The 27,996-nt window shown below is 46.5% G+C and overlaps 1 protein-coding gene and 1 pseudogene across 1 annotated transcript in view; one reads left to right on the top strand and one right to left on the bottom strand.

The window, feature by feature from the left end:
• The window catches only part of GTF2F2 (general transcription factor IIF subunit 2), a 110,118-nt gene extending 89,913 nt beyond the window's left edge, over positions 1–20,205 (bottom strand). The window contains exons 1-2 of the mRNA XM_016143857.2: positions 19,958–20,205; positions 9,781–9,854 (exon numbers count right to left, since the gene is read on the bottom strand). Coding sequence (XP_015999343.1) covers positions 9,781–9,854; positions 19,958–20,023 — 140 coding nt within the window. The 5' untranslated portion in view covers positions 20,024–20,205. The remainder of the gene's footprint in view (positions 1–9,780; positions 9,855–19,957) is intronic.
• Positions 6,474–6,592, top strand: LOC118609580 (annotated as a pseudogene).
• Positions 20,206–27,996: the final 7,791 nt, after the last annotated feature.

The raw sequence follows: 27,996 nt of genomic DNA, 5'->3' as shown, positions 1-27,996 counted from the left end.
GGGTAATATTTTACCCAAATAATGATCTTTTGCAAATCTTATCTTTATTTCTCAGTATTTTTAGCATTCAGTGGCATGTGATACATATTAAATACCAGTATATAGTATTTCAGCAAATTGTACTATTTGCCTAGCTGAAGATGTTTCATTTACCAAATAAAATCTCAAAAATCAAAATTAAACTTAATATTTTAAACTCATAAGCAAATTTTCTTCACTATAAAAACAACATGTGTCCATATATAAACATACAGGCAAATTAAAAGAAATTTTAACATAGCCATATTTCCACTGTTAACATTTTGGCACAGTAAAAATCCTTCCAGACTATTTTCTATATATTTGCATTATATGTTTTTAAATGTTATTTTTTTTTCACAAATATGGAATCGATGTACACTTTATGTAATAGCCTAATTTAAAACATGTATTAAGTACCTACTATAAGCAAAGTACTGAGTGTAAGGTACCTGCCCCCAGCCAGCAGAACTATAAAACGAAATAAATTTTAATGTGTAATAACAGAGCCACAATATGCCAGGGTCATTTCTTCCATTTTAAGAGTTAAAGAACGGCTCTGAGCTATTCTGGAAGGGCACTAGGACTTCAGTCGGCTGGAGCGGGACTGTAGCATCAGAAGGAAGCAGCCGAACACGGCCACGCGACAGTCAGACCACGAAGCTGTAACCAGGCTGGGAGGGAGAGTACGAAGCAAGGGGCAGCGGACGCGGCCTGTGACGCAGAGCTGGGGCCAGACGCGGACGGGCCTCGTGACGTCGTTCTTTGGGCAACGGGGCGCCCCACGTACAAAGACACGCTCCAAGAAAATACATGCGGAACGGGGCCGGAGACCAGGCAGGAACGACGGTCTCGTCACGCCGGCTGAGTCCGGCCGCCTCCACGCAGCGGCTCTGCCACGAAGTGTCCACCCTACGCCCGCTAGGCACTGTGCCCAAGGCGCAGTCTAGTAGGAGGACAGGTCTTTCCCCTCAACGAGGTTCCAGATGAATGAACGAGAGCCAATCCATGCTCAACCATAAGCAGAATAATAACTGCGACAGAGGTACAACAGGCTGCCGTGGAAATGCAGAAGAGCAAGCCAGGGACTGAGTGAGGACTGAGGTTGACAAGACGGTGCATCCCGGGCCAAGAGATTAATCGACTAAACACCAGCAATAAGAAGGTATCTAGAGCATTCTTTCGAATACCAATGAACGGTCGGCTGGAGCCAAGTGGTAACGAGCCTCTCAGGCCAGACGAAGGAGTCCGGGATCTTAAACAGATCTGTTTACTGCAGGCCCTCTCAGAGCCTTTAGTAAGTTAAAACGCAATGTCAATCTTTAAGTTGGGGAAGTACCTAGAACAGAGGTGAAGAACTTTTAAGATTTCACATAAAGATAAGAATTGGCAGCTTCTCTTATCAGGGTTTGGAAGGTGTGGCAACAACGCAGCCCTGATTCAGCATGACGACAGCCCCCTCGACAGGCAGAGAGAGGCAGGCACTGAGTTCACTACAGCCCTGTCGCACTGAACTCGGCTTCCAGAGGCACTGAACTGGCGACCTTTAAGACAGAGGCCCTGCAGGCGGAGCAAAGGCAAGGACGCAGGGGGCGCTGGCGTGTTTACCCACTGAACTGAGGCTAACGCAAAAACCCGCACAAAAAGTCATGAACGCTGGAGCCGGGAAAGGGCAGAACGCGGGAAGCTGCTCACGCCGTCAGAAACGAGCAGATGCCTGGGAGGGAGCGGCGAGCGAGAAGGATGCGTCACAGGCCACGCGGACGCTCCCGCCGGGGTGACCAGAAAATCACCCGGACGCAATCGGGAACACTTGAGGAGAGGACAACCTCATTTTCATGCTTATATATAAAATTATAATGGCTTCTTAGCTGGAATAATGAGACTGGTGAACTCCGGATGAGTTAATTTTCTGGAATAAAAGAATCTATGAAAACTTAGAACTTATTTTAAAAGGATTACATGTTCTTTGGTCGGGGTGTGTGAATGAAGCACACATGACCTTTTATTGTCCTACAACGCAACTAAGATACACCCTTTCCACGATGACCTGTGGCTACAGTCAGACACGCTGACTACGAAACGCTGCCGCGCCCTCAGAAGTGACGGAAGCCAGCCTCTGGCCTGTCCCTCACTGGCCGCCTCGCGATGCTCCCAGCTTCTCTTTCGTCACTCAGAGCCCATTTCTCAGGACCCACAGGAGTCTTTGGACTCCAGTCTTGTGCCTCTCGTTTTTTGTTTTTTTTAAATCATTTGTCTTTTCCTTTTCTTACACTTTTTAACTACTTAGATTTGACACCATAGGGCTGGACTCTTCACTCAGCCCTGAGAGCCAATAAAGTGCCTCCTTTTCCTGGGAAAACTAACTAACAATCCCGAGCCGGTAACTGTGCTCCAGGATGTTCTGTTTTGTTTTGAGTTCCTATTTCTACATCCTATTCTCGGACAATTATGCTCAAAATCCGAGGTGAGGCCAAGCAAGGTACGGCGCCTGTAGAGTTGAGTGGTCAGAGCCCAAGTGGGGTGGAGAGAAGTGCCTGGGGTGCCGGGGGCAGCCTGAGACGAGGTGTCAGAGCCCAGTGGGGCAAGGGTGACATCCCCAGAAAAGAATGGCTCAACAAGAAGTGCGTCCGGAGCTGGCAGGGGGAGGGCGTGCTCTCTGGAGGAGACAGCAGCTGGAGCCCTGCAGAGTCAGGGGCATGCCCGTGGGGGAGGGCAGCCTCGGAGGGGCTGAGGAGAGTGCCCCTGGGGAGATCAGCGAAGGCAGCAGCCCAATGAGGGGTGCTGGGGCCCATGGGAGGTCGGGGGAGGGTCGTCTGAACAATAAGAACAGAGGCTTGAACAAAGAGAGGGAATGTACTAAAGGTAACGGAAACAGGCTTCCCACTTTCTGCACGCCCTGTGGCGTCGGACTGGAACGGGATACTGGTAACGTCAGGATTTTCAGTACATGCAAATACAGAAATGCGGCTGCGGAGGGCGTGTCCACACACACTCCCTAGCGCCGCCCACTGACAGCCCTGGGAAAGGCAACGAGCACACGCAGCACCCAGTCTTAGTTCCTAGAAGGAACCAGGGCTCCGGGGAGAAATGAATGACTGCAGGACTCAGACAGAAATGTACACATGAGCCTAAAACACCTTGCTATGGCGACGAGCACTCAACGAATGGTAAGGACCTGTCAAAATGTCACAGGACTCACACTACTGAACTGTGCACTTAAAAATGGTGAAGATGCTAAATTGTGTGTGTGTGTTACCACGACAAAGAAAAAAAGGGGCATGGGAGCCAGCTAGAAGCAGCTTCCACTGGCTAAATTTTAGACAACTTGAACATCGGAATAAATGATGATAGTAACAAACTGTGTCCTACTGAATAAAAGTGGAATCCGTGAGTTCACACTAACACAGACAAATGAGCAAAAGGCAAAATCTGATGAGACATGGAATATTGACATAGCCACAGAGTAGCACACCACAGGATACTTAATAATTACAAAGGAGCAAAGAGTGCATTTACGGTGGCGAAGTCTAGAAGACACTCCTTAATCAAGTGACCAAAGTTACCACTACCAACAAGTAGGGCAGGACGGAAGCACACACACTTTGCTAGGATACAGAAAGAACCCGGCCTCGCCTCTGTGACGTTCTTGCCAAAGATGCATAACCCGAATCTAATCGTCAGACAAACCCGACTCTTACAAAATAACTGCCTGTAAACACCAAGAGCGTTGACATTTAAATGGTCAAGTCACGGAAAGACTTCTAAATGTTCGAGACAGATCTAAGGAAACTAAAGAGATCTGACGACAGAAAACACGAGATTGTGGGCTGGCGACGAGTGACAAACCCTGACGAGGTCTAAGGACTACGCAGTGGGACTACTTGACGTTGATCTACTGATTTGGAGGGGTGTGCTGTGCTCACGAAGGAGAGTGTCCTTGTTTGCAATAAAAAAGCTCTTTATACTGTTCCTCCCACTTTTCTGTAGCTTGAGATTATTTTAAAATAAAAGTATTAAATAATTTTAAAATATGCTCAATTTACTTAATCTCTTACTAAAGAATTTAAGAATGCTATTAATTTTTCTCTATAACAATGCTGAAATGAATATCCTCGCATATCAATCTCTTTCATAAGTCCCTGGAACCTGCTGGGCCAAAACAGTCTTTCCTTATTAACGCGTCTAGCCTCCTCACCATTCCAGCTCCCCTCTGCTGGGTCGGCCTGGCTTTCTAGAAGGGGTGCACACGGACTGAACAGGACGCTTGCATTGCGAGCTAACTGGCAGAGAAAACAGTGCCAATTTCATTCTGCAATGTTCTGAGCAGCAACTGTACGTGTGTGTGTATGTTTGTGCTGTGTATACACATACGTATGTGTACATATACACACAAAGGTTGTCAGACTGCCCTTCAAAAAGGCGGTACCAATTTAAACCCCTATCAACAGTTTAAGTGTTCTAAATTTAGTTACTTTCGAAACAAAAAAATCATATCTCATTGATTTTTTATTTGCATATTTTTTATTATTAGTGGGCCCCCATACAACATTGACTGTTAAATGTGTTTAGAAAGAAAGCCATAAATTAAGTCTCTGAGATAAGCCACATTAGTATAAACTGATGATTGTCAGTAAAATACAACGTATATCAACCATTTCAAAAACTAACGTTTTCTGGGGTAGGATAGTGATGTCGAAAGAAAATTCATTTTAAAATTAAACAAGCTAGGGCAAAAGTGTAGGCTAACCAAAACGCGGTACACGTGAGATGTCCAGGTACAAAACTAATCCAAGCACGACAGGTTAGGAACAGCATGTAAACTGCTTGACAAAAAAAGGCCCAAAAGTTACCAACTGTTAAGAAAAGGCTATTACTCTCACCGTACTCACGGCTGGACGCCCCTTCGTCCAGGTGTTGAGAGAACCACGTCTGGGGAGAGCTGCGCTCCCAGCTGCACGTCCCCGCCCGCATCTCCCCCAAGTCCACCCCGCTGGGACCACCGCAGGGCCCTGGGGGCAGGCGGGCAGCGGTCCACCGCGACGGCGCGACGCGGGAGGCCCTGCGCGGGAGCCCCGCCCCGGCTGCGCAGCCTGCGTGCGGCGAGTGCGGGGGACGCTTCCCGACCACGCGCTTTACACGCACCGACCACGAGGCAGAAATGCCCAAACGAGGGCACCAAGCACTGGTCACGCGGCCCCCATGTGACAAGGCCGAGAGACAGCCAAGCCCAGCGACCCCTGCGCGCACACTCGCACCCAGCACACCACAGCGTCTTTCCAAAGCCTTTGTTGTTTTCCTTTTTACCCAGGTACTTTTTTTTAACCACAGGGATAACCTGTAAACGGGGGATGTGCCTCTAAGAATAACTGACGATGCACGTTCCAGTCAAAATTGCCTGAAAGCAGTTGCCCCCGGCCTGCCCTGGTCTTCTAACAGCCATGGTACCCGCAAACGTTCCTCGGAGGACACTGTCTTCTGTTTTCTCATTATCCGGGCCTCACTCTGCTGAATGAAGTTATTTATCTGCCCACGTCTCTACATGCAGCACTGAGAACTGAGCACAATGTGTGCACTGTAAGCTAACCGGCAAAGAAGAGGGCGGGGCTGTCATCCGACTTCTCGTTCTGAACAACAAACAAACAGCTATTACTGGGGCCCTTTGTTTTCAGCTACATGAGCTTGTGACCCATATTTAGCTTGAAATGAACTAAATCCTGATAACCTAGGCATATGCATTGCTAAGCCATTCCTCACACGTCCTACACTTGTTTAGTAGGAATTTTAGTAATTCCTAAGAGGAATGGAAACTAAATTCGTAACATAAACAAGACAGCCAGCAGACCTACTGCAGAACAAGCTGTTTTCTGGCATTTACATAGCAATCTTAGGATACTAGTTACTATAAACCTGTTCTCATCACCAGAAAGATATAGATCTTCTAGAAGACAAGACTGATTATGTATCATGTTAGGCAGAAAACCTGTTAGGTTTTTTATCTACATATAAAACTGCATGTGCATAAACATACACCCGCACACACCACACACACCACACACACTGCTCCTTATTTGCCTCTTACATTGACATAGAAACCCCTCTTCAATCACAAGATTCTCTTTTAGGAAATTCTGATGGTTTATTTTTTCCTCAACTGCCATTTGAGGAAACTGATTTGAACACAGGTATTTTAAGTCACCACTACTGGGAATTTTATTTTTAAGAGAACTGAGAGACTAGAATGAGAAAAACAAGGAAGAGAAATACTAGCCACGTCTCCTAAGGAAAAGAACGTGGAACAAAATAAACCAAAGCTTTAGAACTAAATTAAAAGAAGGACGAAGAGAACAAAATCAGTTTTGTGGGTGTTCTGAAGTTATCAAAACTGAACCTCAATGAGTTTGAGAAATACTTAGCCATGGTCAGTTGAATAAAATGTTCTAAAACTTTGTCAAGTCTATGGCCATGCCCCTCTGAACAAGCCCGATCTCGTCTGATCTCGGAAGCTAAGCAGGGTTGAGTCTGGTTAGTACTTGGATGGGAGACCACCTAGGAAGACCAGGTGCTTTTGGCGTAAAAAATAAAAAATAAGGGATTGTAAGCTAACAAGGTCCTTGCAATCTGTGAGGTTAACCAAGGGTTGCCTCGTCTAAACAAACAAACAAACAAACAAACAAACCCCTGTCAAATCAAGCATCACAATAATCTGTACGTAGAGTGATCTGGAGGGTTACATACCAAACGGTGACCCTTGGCCACCACTAAGGAGTGGGAAAACAGATGGCTTACATAATTTTTAAAACGAAACGATCATGTATTGCTTATATAATAACACACACACACACACACACACACACACACACACACACACAGAAAATTATCTTTATGGAGCTTTGGTTGGACTCCCAGATGGGACAACAAGGTCAGCTCATAAAACCAGACAGGAATCACGTGGAAGAATACACACACAAATACACACCCTGGTTAATATTAAGGGTAAAGTTTGTTGTCAAAACCTGGACACTCTATGGAGTGAAAGACACTGTTAATAATTACACAAGGAAAACGTGTGAACCGAGACTGTTTCAGGCAAACCTGGGGTCTGGTTACCCTACATATGACTGATGCAACTACATAAACCATCAGCTTTAAACCAGGGGAGAAAAGCAGCTTGGAATTTTCTATCAAGCAATGGGTGATAAAGAAAAATTGCAACACACCCATTATTGCTTATTTAACATGCCATCTTTGCTATTATGTTTTAGGGTTTGCCTAGCTTTCCCTGAACCTTGGTTCCTTTTTCTCTACTGCTCGACAGACTCCTCCTCCCCACACCAAAAGAAAGAGTTTGCGTCTCTCAAGCAGGTATTTTCTCTACAGAGGTATTTAGGAATACAACATTCATGGTAGAAAAAAGAGAGTATGTGAGTTTACAAACCCTAAGCTGTTTCGTTTGTATCACAAGCACCCTACAGTCTAGAAAGGCATTAAGATCCACATTTTACAAATAAGGCAGCTGAGATTTAGAGGACTAAGGCCCAAGGCCAAAACAACTATCAACAGCCACGTAGGTAGGACTAAGCTAGGCCTTGGGCTCTAGGTGGTCATTCTATAATACCAAGATTGGTTCACCATTTACACACCTTCTTCCTTTGGCCTGCCTTTTTCTCCAGTGATATTAGGTTCTGAAATTTTTTGTGTGGCTCCCATTTCCAGTAAAACCAATTATAAGAAATTCTGAGCTCCGTAACAGAAAAAGTAGGTGATTATCTGCCCTACAAAGGATTCCACGTTGAAAAAGGAAAAAATAAATCACCAGATTTCATTTAAAAGTATGCATTCTTTTTTTTTCTTTCAATAAAAGACAACTTGCAAAACAATGTGATTTATCTACAGCTTTCCAGGAATATGTTCATTTTATAAAATATACAAATAAATGACAACTACTTCTATATAAAAGGCTGGCAAAACAGGCAACTTTAAGGATAAGGAATCTAAATGCAGATTAAGTAACAGAGGCTGAACTAGAACGTGCTAGAGTTTTCTTATCACTCAAAGAAAAGGCCTGAATTTGAGCCTGGTACCACTATTAAATGTGCAGTCATTTCTTGAGAAAATGATATATTGTTCCTACCTAATTTTAAGAACTTTGGATATAAAAGCATGCCTGCTTCCAATGTATACCTTGTTAAAGCAGAGTGAGGAATTGAAAGATACATCTGAAACAAAGGCAGGCAAGTAAGATAAAACATTGAAGGCAAAAACACACGAACGTTTCAGTTTCTTAGTCATGACGTCATCCAGTCATCCAGCACTGCTCCTCCAAAAACAAACGCCAGCGGGTGGCCACCCGCTCCACATCCACAGCTGACTGGCTCTAACAGGAAACTTTAAAGGGACACCCCCTACCTGCCCCTCAAAGTATAACCTTTGCACAGACACAGTAAGTATTTTAGGCAAAACAAAAAGGGGGAGGGGGGTTCCTATGTTTAGACTCTGATTTTCTCACCATCTCACTTTTGGAACTATTGCCTAAGGAAATAAAAGCATAAAACAGCTATTATTACTAAATTTGTCATAGCAGTTTCTTTTTATTGATTCAACAAAAATGTACTGCTGGCTACTACGCCAGGCACTGTTCTAGACCCTGAAGACGTGGAGTCATTAAGACAAAAATTCCAACCTTGCAGTGCTTACACTCCGGCAGGAGAGATGCAGAACATACACACAGACATACAGTGTGTCAGATGAGCGCTGCAGAAGCTGAATAAACACTCGTCGCCTGCATGAAAGAAGCCTGGGGGGAGCCCCGGGGGGTGGCGGGAAGGACAAGAAGAGAAGCAGAGAGCACTGGGCGCCGTTCTACATGGTGGTGAGAAAAGGCCTCGCGAGCCGATGTTTGAACACGGAGCTAAAAGGAGTACAGAGCAAGGCATGGGGATGTCCAGAGGAAGAATGATGATTAAATTTAAGGTGCTCCTGAGACATTCACGTGGACCTCAAGGAGGTGGTCAGATGGGTCATGGAGATCAGGAGAGAGGCCAAGTTGAGATAGATCTTTAAATACAACCAGATATGCCATGAGACCAGATGGGACCACCTAGGAAGTCAGTCAGGAGAGAAGGAAAAAACGAAAAACTGAGCCCTAGAGGCATACAACGTTTAGAGACCGAGAAGATGAGCACAGCAGCAGCGGAAGGAAAGAAACATGAGAGTGGTGTCCCGGAAGTGAAAAAAAGGGTTTAGGACGGAAGCGATCAGCTATGTCGAATTCTGTGGAAGCTCAAGGGGGCTGCTAGCTGGCTCGTGGACTTAAGAATGTGGATGTGGGAGGCTGCAAACATGGACCACAGTTCCTTGCCCTGGAACCTGGGGGTGCTGTGTGAGCCGCACTGGCCAGCAGGACTCTGGCAAACGAGATGCAAGCACGGGCTTGTGAGGTCTTGTGCACCGGGCTCTTCCTCTCTTCTGCAATCAGGAACACTTCACTGCCAAGACGTTTCTCAGTAAATCTGATTTTCTATTTAAAGGGCGGGGTGTGTGTGCGCGCGTGTGTGTGTGTGTGTGCGCGCGTGCACGCGCACGTGCACCTGCATGTATGACCCTACAGGGCACCTAACCATCTCTCGACAGCCTTGACGTGTGCATTGCTTCTCATTTTCCAGGTAAATTATCTGAAAAAGAACTGCATTCCATTGAAAAGCACTTGTAAATTTTTAAAAACCAGCTCTTTAAATTGTCAAAAATATAAAAATAACTCACTTAGCAATCCGCAGTTTTCCAACTTCACCTCTTCCAGGAGCTTTAGCCCATTGTTGTGACAAGTATTTAGGAACCTGAAACAAAATAAAATACTAATCAATCTTGTAAAACATAAAACGATATACTCCTTCCATCTTACTTCGTGCCTGTAAGAAATGATCATCCAGTATCAAGCGCTCAGCTTATGTATGACACAGGACACTAAGGTATGTAGGAACTGATTTTAGCTCTGGAAGAGCTCCGAGACAGGCTGGTTACCCAAAACCAGCACGGGTCAAACAACGTAACACTAACGAAGTACTAACTTATGTTCCCAAACGAGTCTAATCAAAGTTCAGGGGTGAGAAACACCCCCAGAAAAGGCTCCTCAGAGGAGCCAAATGCTCTGACATGATATTATTTAGAGACACCACTGAGTTTAAGATGATTTGAAAGGTTAAGTTTTGCTTATATAAGATTGTAACTGACTAATATGATGAGGGATCTGCTAAAATAAAAGATTTTTTAAATATAATAGCTAACATTTCCGTAACACAACTTTCCTGACACTATTGCAAGCACTTTCCATACATTCATGCATTTAATCGTTCCATCTTTGTGGATTACCCTCATGTTACAGACGGATCGGGGGCACCCAAGGATTATATATTCTAGACAAGGTCACATAATTAACAAATGATGGAGCCAGGATTCAAACCCAAGCAGCCTGGTTGCAGCATCTACATAACCAATACACTACACTGTGTCCGTAACTAGACAGATGCAATCAGAAGACTTCTAATTCTCAAACAGGTTAAGGGAATACATGTTGATTCCCTACTACGTACCTGCCTCGTTTCCTCTAAGTAGTAGTTTGAACTCCACAATCATCCCTTACCTTTACAGTCATCCCACGGTGCGGAGCGGGATGCTACGTATAAAGCACGAAGCATAACGCCTCATAAAGCAAGCACTCAGTGAACACAGGTAACATTATTTCCCACAATGATCCCAGAACAGCATGAACACGGATGCAGAACGAGTCAGAGACAGCTCCCAAAGCCGGAAAGGGGCAAAAAAACTTATCTAGCAAAGATTTCATTTGCAGAAAGAACCACCTATTAGTCAAACTGCAATGCTTTGGATATGGTAAAAATTCAGGAATAAAAGGGTCAAAAGAAGACGCTCATGCTATTTGTTCAGTTACACGTGTATTCTTTATAATAAAACTTATTGAACCACAGACAACATGCTAAAAGTCTGGAACAGAGGGAGGGGGAAGGGAGACAACGGTGTCAGGTACCGTGCTATACGTTTCACATCCGTTATCCCAATTAACCTTCTAATCACCCCACGAAACCTGCCATCATTCTCCCCATTCTACAGACAAGAAAACGGAGGCTCAGCGGGCTGACATAACACGGTTAGCTAGCATCAGACACGAAACTCGTCTCCAGGTTGGCGGGCTCTACCCTAGACCACCAAGGCACTTGTCAAAGATCTGAAGGAAAGAGGGTTCCGAACACTCTGCGTCGTAACAAAAGTTCAAGGACACCGCACTCCACTCCGTCACACGAGCTTAGAAGACTGGGCGAACTCCATGTGGCAGCCGCATCTACCTGTCAGGTCTCCTTTGTCTATGGGTGAAAAGAAAATCCACGACGACAGGCAAAGGATCTACTGACTCAAGTAACTGAAAACTCCAGAGGGAGCTTCAAGGTGGCTTGATTAAAGGCTCAAACGACGTCACCAGAACTGTGACCATCTCTCGGCTCCTCTCTGCTCCCCCCACCGTGAACGCACATCTGTGACAGCCCCCCACCCCCTGTTCAGCGTGACGGCTGAAGCAGCTCCGGGAGAGCAGTCCCCCTCCTCGAAAGTCCCCAGCCAAGACGTGATTGTCTCTCACGGCTCGGAGTGGGCCGCGTGTCCTTCCTCGGGGCTGCCACTGAACCTGGAGATCTTTCACTGGCCACTCCCTTTGGGGAGCTGTAGTCAACATCGTTAGAATCAGAGACTGAAAAGGGGGAGCAGCGGTTTCCACGAAGTTAAATCGGGGTGCTGGTACAGTGTGTCAGAGGAAGTGTGGACACTGGTCAAAGGAGATGTCCACAACACCCCCCGTCAGGACTAACTACGAGACCTAAAGTTGATCTGCACAAATACTGTTAAAACTCAAACGAAACCCCGAAGCCATGGACTGTGTAAATAATTCCCTGCGGCCTCTGCTGAAATACTGCCTAACGAGCGAGCCTTGGCTTCTTGCTTTGTCTTTGATTTTTAACTCCGGGGAACCTTCATGTCAATTACTCTGATACAAAGAGAACACTACTTTCTGCAGATGGCAGCCCACTCTCCCAACCAAACGCAGGCTAAATCCCCCGAGAAGGTCCTCAGAGGTAAGACAGTGTGTGTTCTTCATCACATTCCAAATTACTGGTTCAAATGAGCCCTGTATTTAGACACCCCAAGACTTTCTCAGTATCAGTATCCCCTCCACAGTCTGTATCTCAAGCAACCGTCTGACTGTTGCAGGAAGTGACATCTGACGGAGGAAACTGGACGCTCAGAGGACGTCATTAGAGGAAGGAGAATTTAACGCTGGTGGAGCGCGTGGGGCTTTCAACAGACCCAAAGCACGACCCCCCCTTGGTTAGAGTCTTACGGCTTACACACCCCCGCAGCGTCCACGCAAGGGGCGCGTGATTCCTCTGAGGTTTCACGTGAGCTTCACGACTCACGATGGGGAGGGGGGGCTCCGGGAGGGGGGTTGCAGGGGCGAGGAATTCCCAGACCCCTGGTCTTACAGGTCGTTTGTCTTGCGACCTTGGCGTTATCAGCGCCATCACAGGATTCCTGAGCAGAGAGACGGGACATTGCGGCTATGAGCAGGAAGCAACACTCACTAATGCCAGCACCTGCTCGGCGGGTTCCTACCCAAAGGCTGAGCCTGACTGCAACACAACAAGCAGTTTTCACAGTCTCCTTATTCCTGGAGATAAGGAAGAGCATCGGCTGACTGGCCAGGCGCGAATCAACGGCTGTGAGCTGGAGGGCCCGGGGGGCGGGGAGAGGGCCGTCCGGGGGGCGGGGAGAGGGCCGTCTGGAAGGGGCTTAACTGGCCGAGCTGGTCCTTTCTGGACACCTCTGCCCTGCACCCCTCAGACGCCTCCGCTCCCCTCTCACGCCCACCATCTCCTAACTTCGTGGCTCTCGCCTCAGCACGACTCCAACGACCCTCCCGTCCCTCCGAGTCACTGCCTCTATGCCACCCCCCTCCTGCTTAAGTCTCCACTTCTCTCTTCAAAGGGCCGACGCGCCATGGCCCGTCACGCCCTTCCTCCACTGCCGGCCTCCCGCCATCGCACTGGCCTGGCACAACTTAATCCCCATTACAGGCAATCTGCGCTGCTACTTATTTATCCTTCTTCTTCGTCTTGACTGTATTCCTCCTCTTCCACACTTCCACCCGGCAGCTGAAGAAAAACGCGGTTGTGCTAAACGGTCTCCCCTGAAACACACAGCGACTAACGTCAAGCAAGCCCTGCAGGGTGCCTGGCAACTTAACTCCACATCCCTGATCAACACGCGCCCCCACTGCGGGCGTCCCGTGTTCTCACTCCTCAGACCCGGGGCACCTCGCCCTTCCTCCTCCCTCTGTGCCGATAACCTGACCTCTCCCACTGAGGACAAGACAAAACTCTAAAGGGACCCTCTAAAAGCCAGAGCTGGGCCTTTCACTCTGCTTCGCCCTTAAGACGACAGACGGATGAGGGCCAATCCCTCCACCTGTGCACGAAGTTCTTCCCCTGTATAAACACGTTTCCTTCAATGCGACCTTTCTCTCCTCCACCCACTTCTCTGCTTATTCCCCGTCAGAAAATGACGATGATGAGTGCTCACTAAACGTGACAGGATGGCCCCCAACGATCCCCACCTCCTGATATCCACACCATAACGTGTCCTCGAGAACAGGACCTGTGACTTCCTCCTAATCAGTACAATATGGCAACAGTGATGACGTTACTTCTTTGACTAAGTCACAGAAGATTGTGACTGTCTTGCCTCTCACTGTTCTCAGCTTGCACGCTTCGACGAAGGCAGCTGCAATGACGGAGGGGCCCATGTGACAAGAAAACGAGGGCAGACTCCTGCCGACAGACAGCTCGGCATTAAGGCCCCCGGTCCCGCCACCCCAGAACTGAGTTCTGCCAACCACGGAAGCTCGGCGGCTACCCCAAGAACATCAGATGGGAGCCCAGCCCTGGCTGACACCGTGACTGCAGCCTGTGAGGGGCTCTGCAGCAGGGGACCCAAGTGAGCCACAGTAGGACCCCTCAGGTACAGAAATGCCGAGATAATGAATGTGTGCTGTTTAAGCTACTGAGTCTGTGGTGATAAGCAACATAGCGAAGTGACAAGTACTCTTCCACGTGTGTCACATATAGTAACCACCTAATCCTTACCCAACCCTCCTCCTCCGGACGCTCCTTTTCGGTCTCCGTACACCCAGACTGCATCCTCCTAGCCCTTTACTTCACAGGGCCCCGGTTTTGGTCCCCAGACCTCTGTCCTCCAGCCGCGCTCGATCTTATGTAACCTCGCCCAGTCTCATGGCTTTACATACCATCTGTAAATGACAACTCCCAAATTTATAGCGAGGCCAGGCTCCCCCAAGTCCCAGCTTATACATCGTACTGCTGACTCAAACTCTGAACGTTCAGTAGACATTTAAAACTTCAAATCTCCACTCTAGAAGACTATAATTTAGGCCATCAAACAACAAAAAATAGTTCGAAGTAACTATATCATACGCTGGAACAAATTTAAGAATCACGTTGAGTACAATAAACTGTACCTAATACAAGCAACTGCCGAGTTAAAAAAAGATCGCGTTCCCGAAGTTAATTAACAAAACAGTTCGGAACTCAGACTACACCGTCATCATTACCGCAACAAAACCGTAGCTTCCCAGTAAACCCGCCCGCTTGTTTAATTCAGAGAGCTGCCGAAACACCGGAGCCTGCGGTGAAAAGCAGCAGAGCACAGAGAGGGTGGAACGTCGGCCACACCCAGCTCTGCCCCCCAAGAGCTCACGGAGAGGGGCGTCCCGGAAGCGCAGTCCGTCGAGTCTGCGAAGAGCGCGAAAAACGGAAGAAAAAGTAACGGCACGCAGCATGTGACTCCGAGGCTCCAAACGCCTTTTTTTTTTTTTTTTTTGGCTATCTCATATTTAACATTAAAACATTTTATTTTTAAACAAAATTGTATATTGAAGGTGTCCAACATGATGACTTAATATAGTGAAATGATTATTACCGTCAAGATAATTAACATAATCCTCACATAATCTTTGTGATAACAGCTTAAATCTTTCTCAGTAAATTTCCCCAAAACACTCGTGTCAACACGTCACTAGCGCGATAACAGTGTTGTTTTCAACTGTCTTCACATTCACTGAAGAAAATTAGAGACAAGATAATAAGTACAACAGAAGATGTTTTCTTGGATTTTCAAAAACCAGAGAAAGTGACAGAAAACGACTATTTCCTCAGGGAAAGCGCCCCTGCCCCCTGGGTCACGTTCCTTTGTTATTCACACTCTTAGAACAAGATTGCTTGCTTCAGGTCCTTATCTGTTTGCAACTACTTTCATTAGGACTAATTTGACAGGTGCCTGCCTCCTGCAGGAGGACCACAAACACCTGTTTCCGGAGCGTGGGCCTCGTCTGCCTGTGCTCACCAGCACACGCCCAGAGCAAAGACCAGCAAGCCGTGGAGGCGGGCTGGACGAAGCAGTCCTCTCACCTGTTCTCACCTGTTCACTCAAGCAGACTATAAGGTCAACCTGCCTCTGAAGTCAAGGCGCTAAGGGGACATGTGGACATTACTCCCCTAAGCTTCCTGGCCAACTCTGCTCCATTGAATATCTAGTTCCCCAACTACCAGTTTCCAAAGCCTCGTTTCTCTGAAAGTACAAGCAAATTAAGGGCACTGCAGTGGACGCTGTGACGTGACACGCATTCCCTGTTTAGGACCGAAGGCCTGTTCCCCCGGCTGCCGGGACTATGGCCGGACAGCCGTTAGCTGCGAGCCCTACGGAACAGCCTCCACTGACGAGAGGCTTTGGGGCCAAGATCACCCGCTCTGTCCAGAGCAAACAAACCATATTCAAAAACTGGTAGACACAGGGCACAGTTCGCCCGGACCCAGGACAGCCAGAGGCTCCCTGTGGACTGTCCAACGCTCTCACTGACACGGCATTGCGCCCTCTGCCCAGTCCTGCTTAAGTCCGTCCCGCGGTGGTGGTCCCACAAGAACTCCGGAACCACCCCCCCGCGTGCTCATCCCCTTCTCGACCAGCCGCCCAGAGAGGCCAATGCACGACAGGCAACTCCTGTTTCCTTGAAAGTCAACTTATAGAGCTGACAAGACCCACAGTCAAAAAATGAAGTCCCCACCTCACTTCTGTTCTCCAGGGAGATAATTCATTAAAGAGACCCAAGAGGGAAAAAAGACATTTTCTGTTCCTAGCATAAGCTTTGTAGGCAAATAGACCTAAATCTGAATCACTGTTCTATGCTTGGGCAAGATAATTAACCTCCCCACCTCATTTTACCATCTGAAAAATAGAGAGGTTTGCTTGGTAAAGTACTTGCTGCATAAGAAATGCAAGTGCCTCCTTCTCCTGGGAGGCTCTGGGGCGTCGCCCAGCCCAGCCCCGCCTCCCCGGCACACCGTTCCCTGCCTTCCCTCTGGCCACGGGTGCCCAGGCGCCCACCTGTCTGTGGAACGACGAAAGCTGAGCTTGGTGGCTTCTGAATTGCTGAATGGAGGGTGTAATATACACAGGGGACGATGTCCACTTCCCCTGTCCTGATCCTTTCTTCCAACAAACATTAGTCAAAATGCTGCTGAGGAAGGTTAACTGGGCCTGAAAAAAGCCCTTTTGCTGGCCAGAAAGCTACTGAGTAGACCTCCTGCAGGTCTCATCAACACCTCCACCTGTCCATTCCCCCAAGAGAGCGCGTTTCTCATCACTCAGGACCCAGGACGACATTCGTGACTTATAAAACGATAACCTTGCCCGCTTTATCTCCTCCTCTTCCCCACCACGTACTTTTATCCTCCAGCCAACCATAACAAGAGACGATTTTTCTATAAGTCTAAATATTGGAAGCTGAACAACTATGCTAAAACATTTTTAAACACCATCCGACATTTTGAATCATGACTTGGGATGGGGTGTGCGGCAGTGCTGTGACCAGTTGGTGGCTGAACAGTGGCACAGATTGAGCAACCAGGACAGATTACTATAAACTACAAGGGAGTAGCTCCCGGACAACATAAAAACGCTGACTGCCTACATGTTTTGGCAGGTGACATCTATTATAAAGTTAAATCCAATCATGTCCATTACCCATTAAAGCTTGTTCGGATCATTATTCTCTCGCAGACTGAAGACATTCAAAACCCCAGACATGGCATTTCATTGGGCCCGAACAGTATAGGTAACGGATATTCTGGCACACAGGCTTCTACGATATTTGCCTTTTCCTGAGTTCTCCCCGGTCCCGCTTGTAAGTTTCTTCCAACTAATCCACTCCGCGGGCTCTTCTTAACTGTTCCTCTCCCCACGAAGTCGTCCCTGTTCCAGGCAAAGTGTTTTCCCTGCTCAAAACTCAGTTATATGTATAGCTCTTATTGGATTTATCCTGTTCTATACCGGTTTCGTGATGGAAGTAATAAAATATGTAAAAGATGAGCTATAAACTTTGAGATACTCTAAGAAGAAACTTGTTATTTTGCAACAAATGATCCTCAAAGACCAGAACCCGAGGTAATGAGAAATATTAATGGATACAGAATAGATAAAATCGGTGTTTCTATTCACGAATTCTGATTGGATAAGAATAAAGATACACTTTCTAAGCAAATGTTATATTTTAATATCACACAAAGAAGCTAAAAACGAAATTAACCATTAATATCTATCTGATACACTCGTATGAAGTAGTACTATAATTCAGAGATGAAAATTCAAGTATGCTCAAGATATGGGTATGAAAATCACACTGGATGTGAACCCCAGCACAAATGAAACGAGTTCAAACTATCTGACAGGTGTGTAAATCAAACCCCATGGCCTACTGGGACTCCTTTAACTAGAGCAGAAATAAAAATTGTCAAATAAAGGAGGAATAAGAAGGGATTTTAGAATAGAAAGGATTTGCTAGATATTCTCGTCCTCTCTCAGAGATGAGGTTGTCAGAGGACAAGAACTGGCAAAAAAAAAAAAAAAAAAAAAAAAAGCCCTTTCCCACCCTGGAAAGAATTGCAAACCTATGATTTTCATTGATACATAAAATGAAGAAAATTTAATTTGGCTTCATGCCAAGGTGTCAGCACAAACAATGAAGAATGAAACATGACAACTACCTTCACAAAACAAGAACAAGTCACTGGCTTGAGCTGAGTTCTTTATAAAGAGATAAAATGTATTCACATGGCCATAAATGAGAGACCACTAAAATTTTTTACCTTCACTTTACACTCTTTCACATTCTCATTTAGCCCATCACCAAATCCTGACAACTTACTGAAATAGTTTCCCCAACTCCTCAGACTTCATTATCACATACCTATGATCCTGTGAAAATTTTCTAATTTTGACTCTTGTTATCTTCCCCTCAAGCTTATTTTTTTCCCTGAATCATTTGCATCCACGCCTTACTCAAAACCTACCAAAAGGCGCCTCATTCCCTAGAGACTACAGCTTATGGTCCCAACCTTTTTCTACACAGATCCTCTGCTAGAGGCATAATAACCTCCTCTTTGTTTTCCAGGACACACCTACTCAGCTCTCCATGGTATACTATGCTATGCCTCTGCTGACCCATCCAAATCCTGTGAGGTAAACATTTACTGAGCATTTTACTGTGCTCCAGCCACAAATCCATTATGTCAAGTTCCACCACTTTTCCAAACTCTTTCAGTCTGCAAGGGAGATCTCTCCCTTACTGATTCATTTAGCGGACAGTAGGAGAGAGAGACACTCATTTACTCCCATCTTTTTAAGTCATACCAATATAGCTGTGATAAATCAAATGAGTGCCAGAGACGAGGCTAGGCTTCAACAGTAAGAGAGCATTCATTCATTCATCGCATATCTGTTGAGCAATTACCATGCACCCAAACATAATTCTGGGTGTGACAGGCAAGGATCCTGTTCTCATGGAATGTGACTGCGTGCGTGAGCAAGCACTGGGGAGAGGGAGGTGACCAACACTGAACACATGAACACAGAATGATCACGGAATCACTTTATACTGTGGAAAGTGCTTTGAAGACGACACAGGTGTGACATGCCAGCCAACGATCACCAGGGAGCTATTTTAGAGAACTGGACATAAAGAGCCTCTCAGGTTTAACGAATGAGAAAGAACTCAGCCATGTGATAAAAGTTTTAAAAATTTAACAAACCAAAGGTCCCTACATTTTACTTGAGGTTCAAAGATTTATAATCACATTTTGGACATACGTATAACTTCTGAAACTCTCATAAGAGGAAACACTCCCGGATATGAAACAGTAAAGCACAAATACTGTGCTAAGGGCTAGTCAAGATTGCTGTCTTCACTGAAAACCATTTTTTTGACAGTTTCAGGAGACCTAGTCGTGCTCTGCACTCCAGTCCAATGGCCTCTCTTTCCGTGAGCTCTCCCAGCTCTCTTGAGAACTCCATCAAGGGCCATCGACCTAAGGGAACACTTGAATGGTACGCAGAGATCAGATCTACTTTCTGGCCGAGAAAACCGCACAGAAAGCAGACACTCTGAACTTCCTTTACAGGCTCACGATTTCACCAACAAAAGATGCAGAAACACCTTTAGTCCGGGATAAAAGGCACCGCTCGAATCGGGGACACCAAGACGGGGCCCCAAAAAACCAGGTCGTGGGGAAGGGACATCCCTTCCAGGCAAGTTCGGACTCTTAACTGGCTGAAAGAGACACTGTGGTTCCCTAAACTAATTTCCTCGGCTGCAAAAGAGCGTAGCAACGAGTCCTGCCGCTCAGGATGTGCGAAGCTCCAAGGAGACGGCTGTAAAGAGCTTTAAAATGCGCACGGAGTGGGACGGGCTCGAGTCACTTAAGCTACTTGTGCTAAAAGGAGCGCAAGCGGGAGCAGCGAACATTACCTTGACCAGCCACACTCCGGTGTTCTGTTTGGCACCGGTCAGGTCAAGATCCCCGCGCTCGGCCATGGGTCTGTCGCCAGTGGAGGCGCGCGGCCCAGAGCAGCGGCTTCGGGAGCCGGTGAGCTGCAGGGCGAGCGTCCGCAGCACAGGGAAAGGCGCCGCGGGAGGCCGACCGTGAAGCGCCCGCGCCCACCTGCCCGGAAGCTGGGAAGCCGAGGAAAGAGGAGCACGCCGCCAGGAGCCGGGAACTGGGGGCCGGGACTGCGCCTGCGCGCGCCGCGTCGGTACGGCGCGCCGCTGCGGACACACTTGCCGGCTGGGCCCGGGCGCGAGTGGGCGTGGCCACGACGCACACTGCCCGAGTGATTAAAACACAGGGTGGGCCGGGCCAGAAGGTCAGCGATACGTTAAAAGACTAGGTCAGCAGAATTTAAGAAAGTGACAAAACAGAAGAATGGGGTTCAAAGAGACAAAGGCTCTCAGTTCATGCCCAACCCCGATCGAGAAGAGACAGTACGGAGAGGGCTGTGTTGCAGTCATTCGCAGATTAAGTGGATTAGCGCCGGTGGGCGCTGGGATAGGCCTGAGCTGCCCTGGGCATACTGAAAATGTGCTGTTTCTAGATCTAAAAATAAATAAAATAAAATAAAGGGAAGTGTCCCAACTGCGCGGATACCCTGAGTACCTCTGATTAAGCCAGCAGAGCGCACCCCTTTCAGACTCCAAATCCGGGAGTCCACATGATTAGGTCAATGACAATAGCTGTGGAAGAGACAAACGTGATTTTGAAATTCTCCGGCTTAAACAGTTTTTTCTCTCTCTCTTTTTGCCTCTAAAATTCAAGCCTCTCTACACTGGCCCTCTCGATGTGATCCCTGCCACGCAAACCCCTCGCGTCCAAACACGCTGAATCCAGCAGATCCCCTGAGGATGGCAGAATCTTCTTCAATTATTTCAGAGGCTCCGCGCCCTCGGTCTTCTTTACTCAGATGCCCGATTCTACCCTTCCCCTCACTCTCACCTTTGCCCTCTGATTGGCAAACTCCTACTTAGGTTTCAAGACTAATAGAAATGTCACTTCCTATGAGACCTTTTATCAGCTCCCCCAGAGGAAGTTCGTTTTGCTTCCTATTGCAGTGGGTGATACTTCCCACGCTGCATTGTAATATACATGTTTACATGCGACCTTAGCTTTCTAGACTATGTGCCCCTCCTAGGCTGAAATCGTGTTTTCTTCACTCGGTACCCACAACAGCCAGCACAGTGCTGTTGTCAGATTTCGATAGGCTTTGGCAGAATGAACACGCACTGAAGAGAAACAAACAGTAAGATATTTTAAGAATGGCAAGTCGTGTATTGAATCATGCACATAATTGAAGAAATTCCATGTCTGGGAGTGTAGGGCCAGGAAAAGCCATCAGGTCTCTGAGATAAGCTGGGAAAACTAACAGGAAAGATTGAAGACCAGGTGTGTGTCAAAAAGGAAGGTTGCATTTTTGTGTCGCAGCTTGGGAAAGGGCCTTAAAACATAAAGGACAAGCAGGTGAAGAGAGCTACCTTAATCTTGGACCAAGTAAAAGGCGTACATTTAAATATGAGACCTTGAGAGAAGGGAATTAACCTAGCCTGGAACACCCTCATAATGGACTTTAAATGCTTCCAACCTTGACCTTGACCTATGGGTCATGGGTGTGTGTGTGTGTGTGTGTGTGTTTACAGGGATTAGAGGAGAACAAATAGCTAGAAGAAACAGAAAAGAAAAAAAAGGTGAATATTTTTAAATGATTATATAGAAAAGAAGAAAAAAAAACAATTTATTGAGCACCTCCTCACATACTGTTGAATAAAGAGCAAACTTCCCCCATCTGTCCTTTTCAAAGCCCTTCCAGCTGGAGGAGGGATGCTTATGAGCCCTGAGGGAGACAAGGAAGGCATGAGCTCTGAAACCCAGACTCACAGACCTTACAGCCCTATCCTTCCCCTCCTTAGGGCCTATAACGTGCCAGACAGCAATCCTTTGGGCCTGATCCAGCTTTTTGCTCCTCCCACCATGATCCCAGACTCTTAATAGTCATTCTCACACATGTCCCCTGGATTTCTGCTCAGACAAATTATAAACTTAAGTAGTTCTTTTGGAGTATAGCTTACCTCCATATAGGTTATACTTTGTACCTCATCCTCAGGGGCCTGCTGGAGTTTGAGTCTAGTTACAGGCCTAAAAGCAAAGAGGGGTGGTGAGTGGTGGCTCCTGAGGAGAATTAGCATCGTCTTGCAAGGCAACAGCCTTACTAGAGGCCATTACAGTCCCTTCAGACAGTAGGGTTAATTCCCTTGGAGGGGTCGGGGCATGTAGAAGGTGGAAGAGTTGCTACCACTGGAGATGGAGAGGCTGGTTCTACTGGGGGAGGCCACTTCCACAGGCAAAGAAGATGCATCAGAATTTAGGGGTTTGATGTCCCCAGCTTTATTCTGTCTTCACACAGGTCCCTATTCCAAGTTACAAGATCCCATTCTTTCCCAACCAATGCTCTCACTTTAACAGCAGACATCCCATGAAGCTGAGAGTTTCAGCCAGTCACAGGATAAGAGTCTATATTTGATTTTTAGCAATCTCGGCTCTGAGGCTGCAGGAGATAAGGTCATTTACGTGGTGCTTGAGTTGGGAATTCAAATCCCTGAGCTCAACCCTTTCTTTCATCACTTTGTTGGGCAACATTAGAAGCAAGCATCCAATCTTGCATCCAATCTCATTCTATTAGTTTTCTAAAAATATTCAAAAGTACCAGATACACAGTCACTCAGATCCTTGCTTCTTATAAGTGGTTGATTGGGCGTACCTAGTGCAGAGTTCTACTGCCCAATCTCATCATGGACTATCAGTTCTCTCATTACTGCTGGCAATAGAGTTGTCAGCATCTTTAAATCCAGTCAGATTAGAAAGTCAATTCCAGAAACCCCTAATATTCCATTCTTCTAGTACCACTCTCAGTACCAAAATCTGTATTGGTCAGGGTTCTCCAGAAATAGAGAGAGGGAGAGAGAGAGAGACAAAGAGAGACCATAAGAAATAGGCTCGTACAATTACGGAGGCTGAGAAGCCCTAAAATCTGCTTTGGCAAGCTGGAGATCCAGGAGGGCCGAGAGTGTACTTCTGTTGCAGTGATGTTGCAAAAATCAGACCAGCAAGAAACCAAGCAGCCCTCGGAGAGTTGGAGAACTCAGGTTTATTATGCCAGTGGTCCCACAGGAGCTAGCACTCTGAAGATCTGGGTCCCGAGCTCAAATGCAACTTTGCTTTTATGGAGCTTAGTTTGGCATGGGCTGATTGGTTAATTTGTCCTCAGACGGTTACAAAGCACTGGAGTTGCTATGGGTTGCAGGTAGTTACATTTGTCGTTTATACAGAACAAGCAAAAAGGAAGATGAGTCTTTAGTTAATTTCGAGGTCCCCCTGCCCGACGGACTATGCAGCAAGCATATCTACAGAAGCAGAACAAAGAGCTGATTATAAGGTTAATCTTTTGAGTGAAAATTCTTTTTCACTTCCAGTCTGAGTCCAAAGGCCTTAGAAGCAGGAGAGCCAAAGGTGTACATTCCAGTTTGAGTCCAAAACCAGAAGAAAACTGATGCCCTAGCTTGAAGATAGTTAGGTGGCAAGAGCAAATTCTCCCTTATTGAAACTTTCTTTTCTGTTTCAGCCTTCCGCGGATTGGGTGAGGCCCACCCGCATTGGGGAGGGCATTTTTCTTTACATAGTCTACTGATTCGAATGTTAATCTCTCCAGAAATACTCTCAAAGACACACCAAGAATAATGTTGAGCCAAACATGATTTGAACAAACTGAGGCCCAGTCAAGTTGACACATAAAATGTACCATCACAGATGCATAGGGCAGTGCCCCAAAAGGCAACTCTGAAATTCTTTACTCCACCAGATGATTGACTCGTCAAGTTCTTATTAAGACTTTTAAGGCACAAATGCCAGTCAAAGAGGGAGGGCTCAAGGACTCGGTGCTGGCTGAAATTTTTCCAGGAAGTCTGGCACTGTGCAGACCAGCCTATGACTCCACCTTTACCTGGGGCTTGGATTCTCCAGGCAGCCCTACCCGCTTAAGAGGAAGACCTGCCTTCTCTTTGTGTGTCTTCTGGCCCAGCTGCAGTGGGAACAATCCCCCAACCACCTGATCACCCCATTCCAGATGAATGTTCTCAGCATCAGGTCCCCAAACTCTTCAGAATCCTCTGAAGGATATGCTAAAAATTCAGGCGCCTGAGCCCCAAACCACATGAACAAAATCAGAAGTTCTGGAAGTGGGTCAGGAAACGGACATTTTAGCCAATTCCTTGGGTATTTCTTAGGCACCCCAAAATCTTGGAACCGTCGTTCCAATACCACATTGATAGAGTTATTAGAACCAGGCCAGACTCCAAGGTCTGAGGCATGAGAGAAAGTATACCAGAAAAATTTCTCTCTGTCATCTGTCTTACAGCTAGAATTCCCCCATGCCTGGTAAATTCAGAACACCGTGATTCTGTCATGTAGCCATTAGAGTGATAAGCAGCAAGCCATTACAGGAGATGTTACAGGTGAGTTGAAGGAATTAGAATGATATTAACAGGTAGCTGAGTCCACTCCCAGATTTTGTCCTTGGCTGTTGCACCTGGGCCCAGTGCCTCTCCAGGCCAGAGATTCTCTCTTCGTTCACACTCACTCAGAAACAGACTGGCAAGTGAAACTATTACCTTCAGGGGAGTTCACAGAAGCAAAAAAAAAAACAAAAACAAAAACAACGCCCCCCCCCCCCAAAAAAAAACCAAAACACCACTAAGGCTTTCTTAGTAACCTAGACTTTCTATTTATTGCTTACTGTATAAAGATTTTCATTCAAAAATACAAGCGAATATGGCAATGTGGTAATTAATTACTGGTAACATCAGAAATAGACAATTTTGCTTTAATGGTCATAATAGCAAGGCCACCACACTCCGTCTCTCTCCTCTCTCCACCTCTCCAGTTCTCTTTCATGGATACCCGCCTCCCTGGGAGCTACCTGGTTTACCTGGTTTCCCCCAGTTGCACGCAAACAGAAAGACATGCTCCCTAAAATGGTTTACATGTCGTTTAGTGTAGAGAGCATGCGCTTTGGCATCCAACAGATCTTCAAGTCCCAGCTCTGCTGCGTGTCGGCCGAATTGTTTTAACATTTCTGCACCAACTTCCTTGCTTATAGAATGAGATGATTATACCTACCCCAAAGCGTTCTTACATTTACGTGAGTCCAAGGATTTAACGCGAGTCGTATATTTAACTATTTGGTAACTGCATTAATTTTATCAAGCCAAATATGGTGTTTGCCAACGTCCACGGTGTATGTACTCCTACGACGGTGTTCCAAGCTGCCAATATGTGTCACCAGACACAGAGTCGGAAGAGACGCGTGGGAGCACGCCATCGTATGGAGATTCACCACGTGGACAACGAGACGTAAGTAACCTCGAGAGCAGCGATCATCATCAAACACAGTAAAATAACTAGGAAGTGATAAATATTTTAGTTTTTATAACCTTCGTATTTAATGCCATGTATCGAATCATTAGCGATCCGGAAAAAGTGAGCAGCATCCTCTGGTCCTGAGGAGGAAGAAACGTGTGCGTTGGTGTCGGTGGCACAGACAGGGGGCCATCGGTTGCGGCGCAGAGAGTGAGTGAGGAAGCAGGGACCGTGCCACCAGGTGAGGAGGGCCAGAGAGGCTGGACCATGGGAAGTCCTGGAAACCTCGTTCGGAGCAAATGGAAACTCGAAGAAGAGTTTTCAGCTTGAGTACGAAATAAGCAAATTTACATTTTTTTCAAAGAATCCCTCTAGCGCCTGTGGGGAACGCAATGGAGTGGGAGGGCCCAGAACGAAAACCAAGCGACATCATCGCACTCACCCGCGTGCGAGAGGACAGCGGTGTGGACGGGGAAGGCGGCCGTGGAGGGGAGCAGAGGTGGATGGATGGGAAACACGCAGCCTTGGGAGGTGGAAGTCACAAGGTTTAGTGACTCCTGGCTGTGTCGCAGTAGACCATCTACCAAGTGATCATTCAGCGCAAGAAAATAAAACAAAATAACCACACGCACAGCGCCGCTCCTGCTGGGCGACCAGACAAGAGCCTGTGTGTATTTTGCCTGATGGATGACATAATTCAGTTGAATTGCTTTTGGTAAATGCCTCGTGTCTGATGTAACATATGGCTGCTGTGGCCCACAAGACGCCTTCGTTGTCAGTAAGTCAGTCTGATTGCCCGTTAGGGATTAATCCGGGAATAAAATGTTAAATAAAACATAGGAAAATTTAATTTGTCATCACCATAATGAAATCCAATTCGTTTTTATATATCATTTACCAAAACATTTATATCATACTTTACATGTTAAATAAAATTATAGTTGGGAAACAGCACCGAAAAACTCGATCTAAGTGCCCAGATAAAAATCACAAATAACAGCAAGTCCTAAAATACCATATTGACCAGATGGATCTTCACTAGTGCTCAGACTTCAAAGCCAGAGATGTCCTACGTGCTGATATCAGTGAGGAATTACGACCACATTACTGCTAAGAGCAAAAGCCGGGGGCTCTCTCACTGATACATCAGACTTTCCCTACCAGATACGCAAACATTAGGGGCAGAGTGGTTTTCACAGGCAGGGCGAGGTGATCATCTCAGCTGAAGCAAGGACGTGCCTCCCCCGTCGATGGGTAGAGCTGAGCGAGGAGGGGTCCAAGGCTTCTTTCTGGAAGCAGAGCTCTTGCCACCGCTTTGCCTGACCTTCTCTCACGTAAATGACTGAGTCGATGACGCCTCTGCTCCAGGAAGTTGTTGGGGGCCCGGGTCCTTCCATCTCTGGGCTGTTGCTCTTGTCCACATGGTGGACCACAGTATCCGCCTTGTCCAACCAGCAGAAAAAGAGAAAGGGGAAAGGATTCCGCGTCGCTCTGGCCAGAGCTTGGAAAACATTTTTTTTTATATATATATAGCAGCGCTAGTCACAATAGCGGAAAGGTGGGAGCAACGCAAGTGTCCATTGATGGATGAGGGCAAGCAAAATGTGGTACATCCATCCATCCAATAAAATATCAGCCTTAAAAAAGGATCACGTTCTGACACATGCTACAAATGTGAACAAACCTTTAGGACATTGTACGAAGAGAGATAAGCCAGTCGCAGAAGGACCCATCATGTGACTCCATTTATATGAGATTTTTAGAATAGTCAAATTTATAAAAACATGGTAGGAAAAAAAGACCATGGTGGTTCCCAGGGGTCAGTGGGAGGAGGGATGGGGAGTTATTGTCTAATAAGTGCGAAGTTTCAGTTTTGCAAGACGAAGGAGTCATGGAGATGCAAACTGGTGGTGGCGGGGTAATAATGTAGATGTCACTGAGCAGTTAAAAACGGGTAACACGATACATTTTACATTCTGATGTATATGACCACAACTTTTTAAAGTCCCTAAAATTTTAAAAAATAAAACAAAAATTTTTTATGTTCCGGATTCGGATCCAAACACAGTTCATACATTGTGATTGTTTGAGATAGCTCTTTGTTCTCTGTCTCTGTCTCTGTCTCTCTCCCTCTCTCTCTCTCCCTCCATCCCTCGTTAAAAACAAAAAGCTAGATTACTATGCTTGGAATCTTGCAAATTGCATCTCCAGGGTGTCATTTATGTTTCTTACCCCCTTTTATTTCCTGCAAATAGGTCACTGGATCTCGAGGCATGATCAGACCCGGTTTGATTTGGGTGGAGGTGAAGATTATTTACTTCGTATGCGCGCTTGTGCATTTCCGGCGTGAGATCACCACATCTGGTTTTCCTCCTTTTGTGTGTGTGTGTGATTTTGGCATTAATTGATAATTAATTGATTAGGAATCGCAAAACTGTCATGTTCAAATTCTATCCTTCCTTCTTTGGGAAAACTTACCCGGCATCATTCCCCTGAGCTAGAAGATGAAAACTTGATTCTGGCATAATTGGAGCGGAGGCAGTGTGAG

The sequence above is a fragment of the Rousettus aegyptiacus genome, unplaced genomic scaffold, assembly GCF_014176215.1.
Source record: "Rousettus aegyptiacus isolate mRouAeg1 unplaced genomic scaffold, mRouAeg1.p scaffold_m13_p_11, whole genome shotgun sequence".
In the NCBI taxonomy this organism is placed as follows: domain Eukaryota; kingdom Metazoa; phylum Chordata; class Mammalia; order Chiroptera; family Pteropodidae; genus Rousettus; species Rousettus aegyptiacus.
Note: the sequence above shows the minus strand (reverse complement) of the source record. Positions and strands in the feature narration are given on the sequence as shown.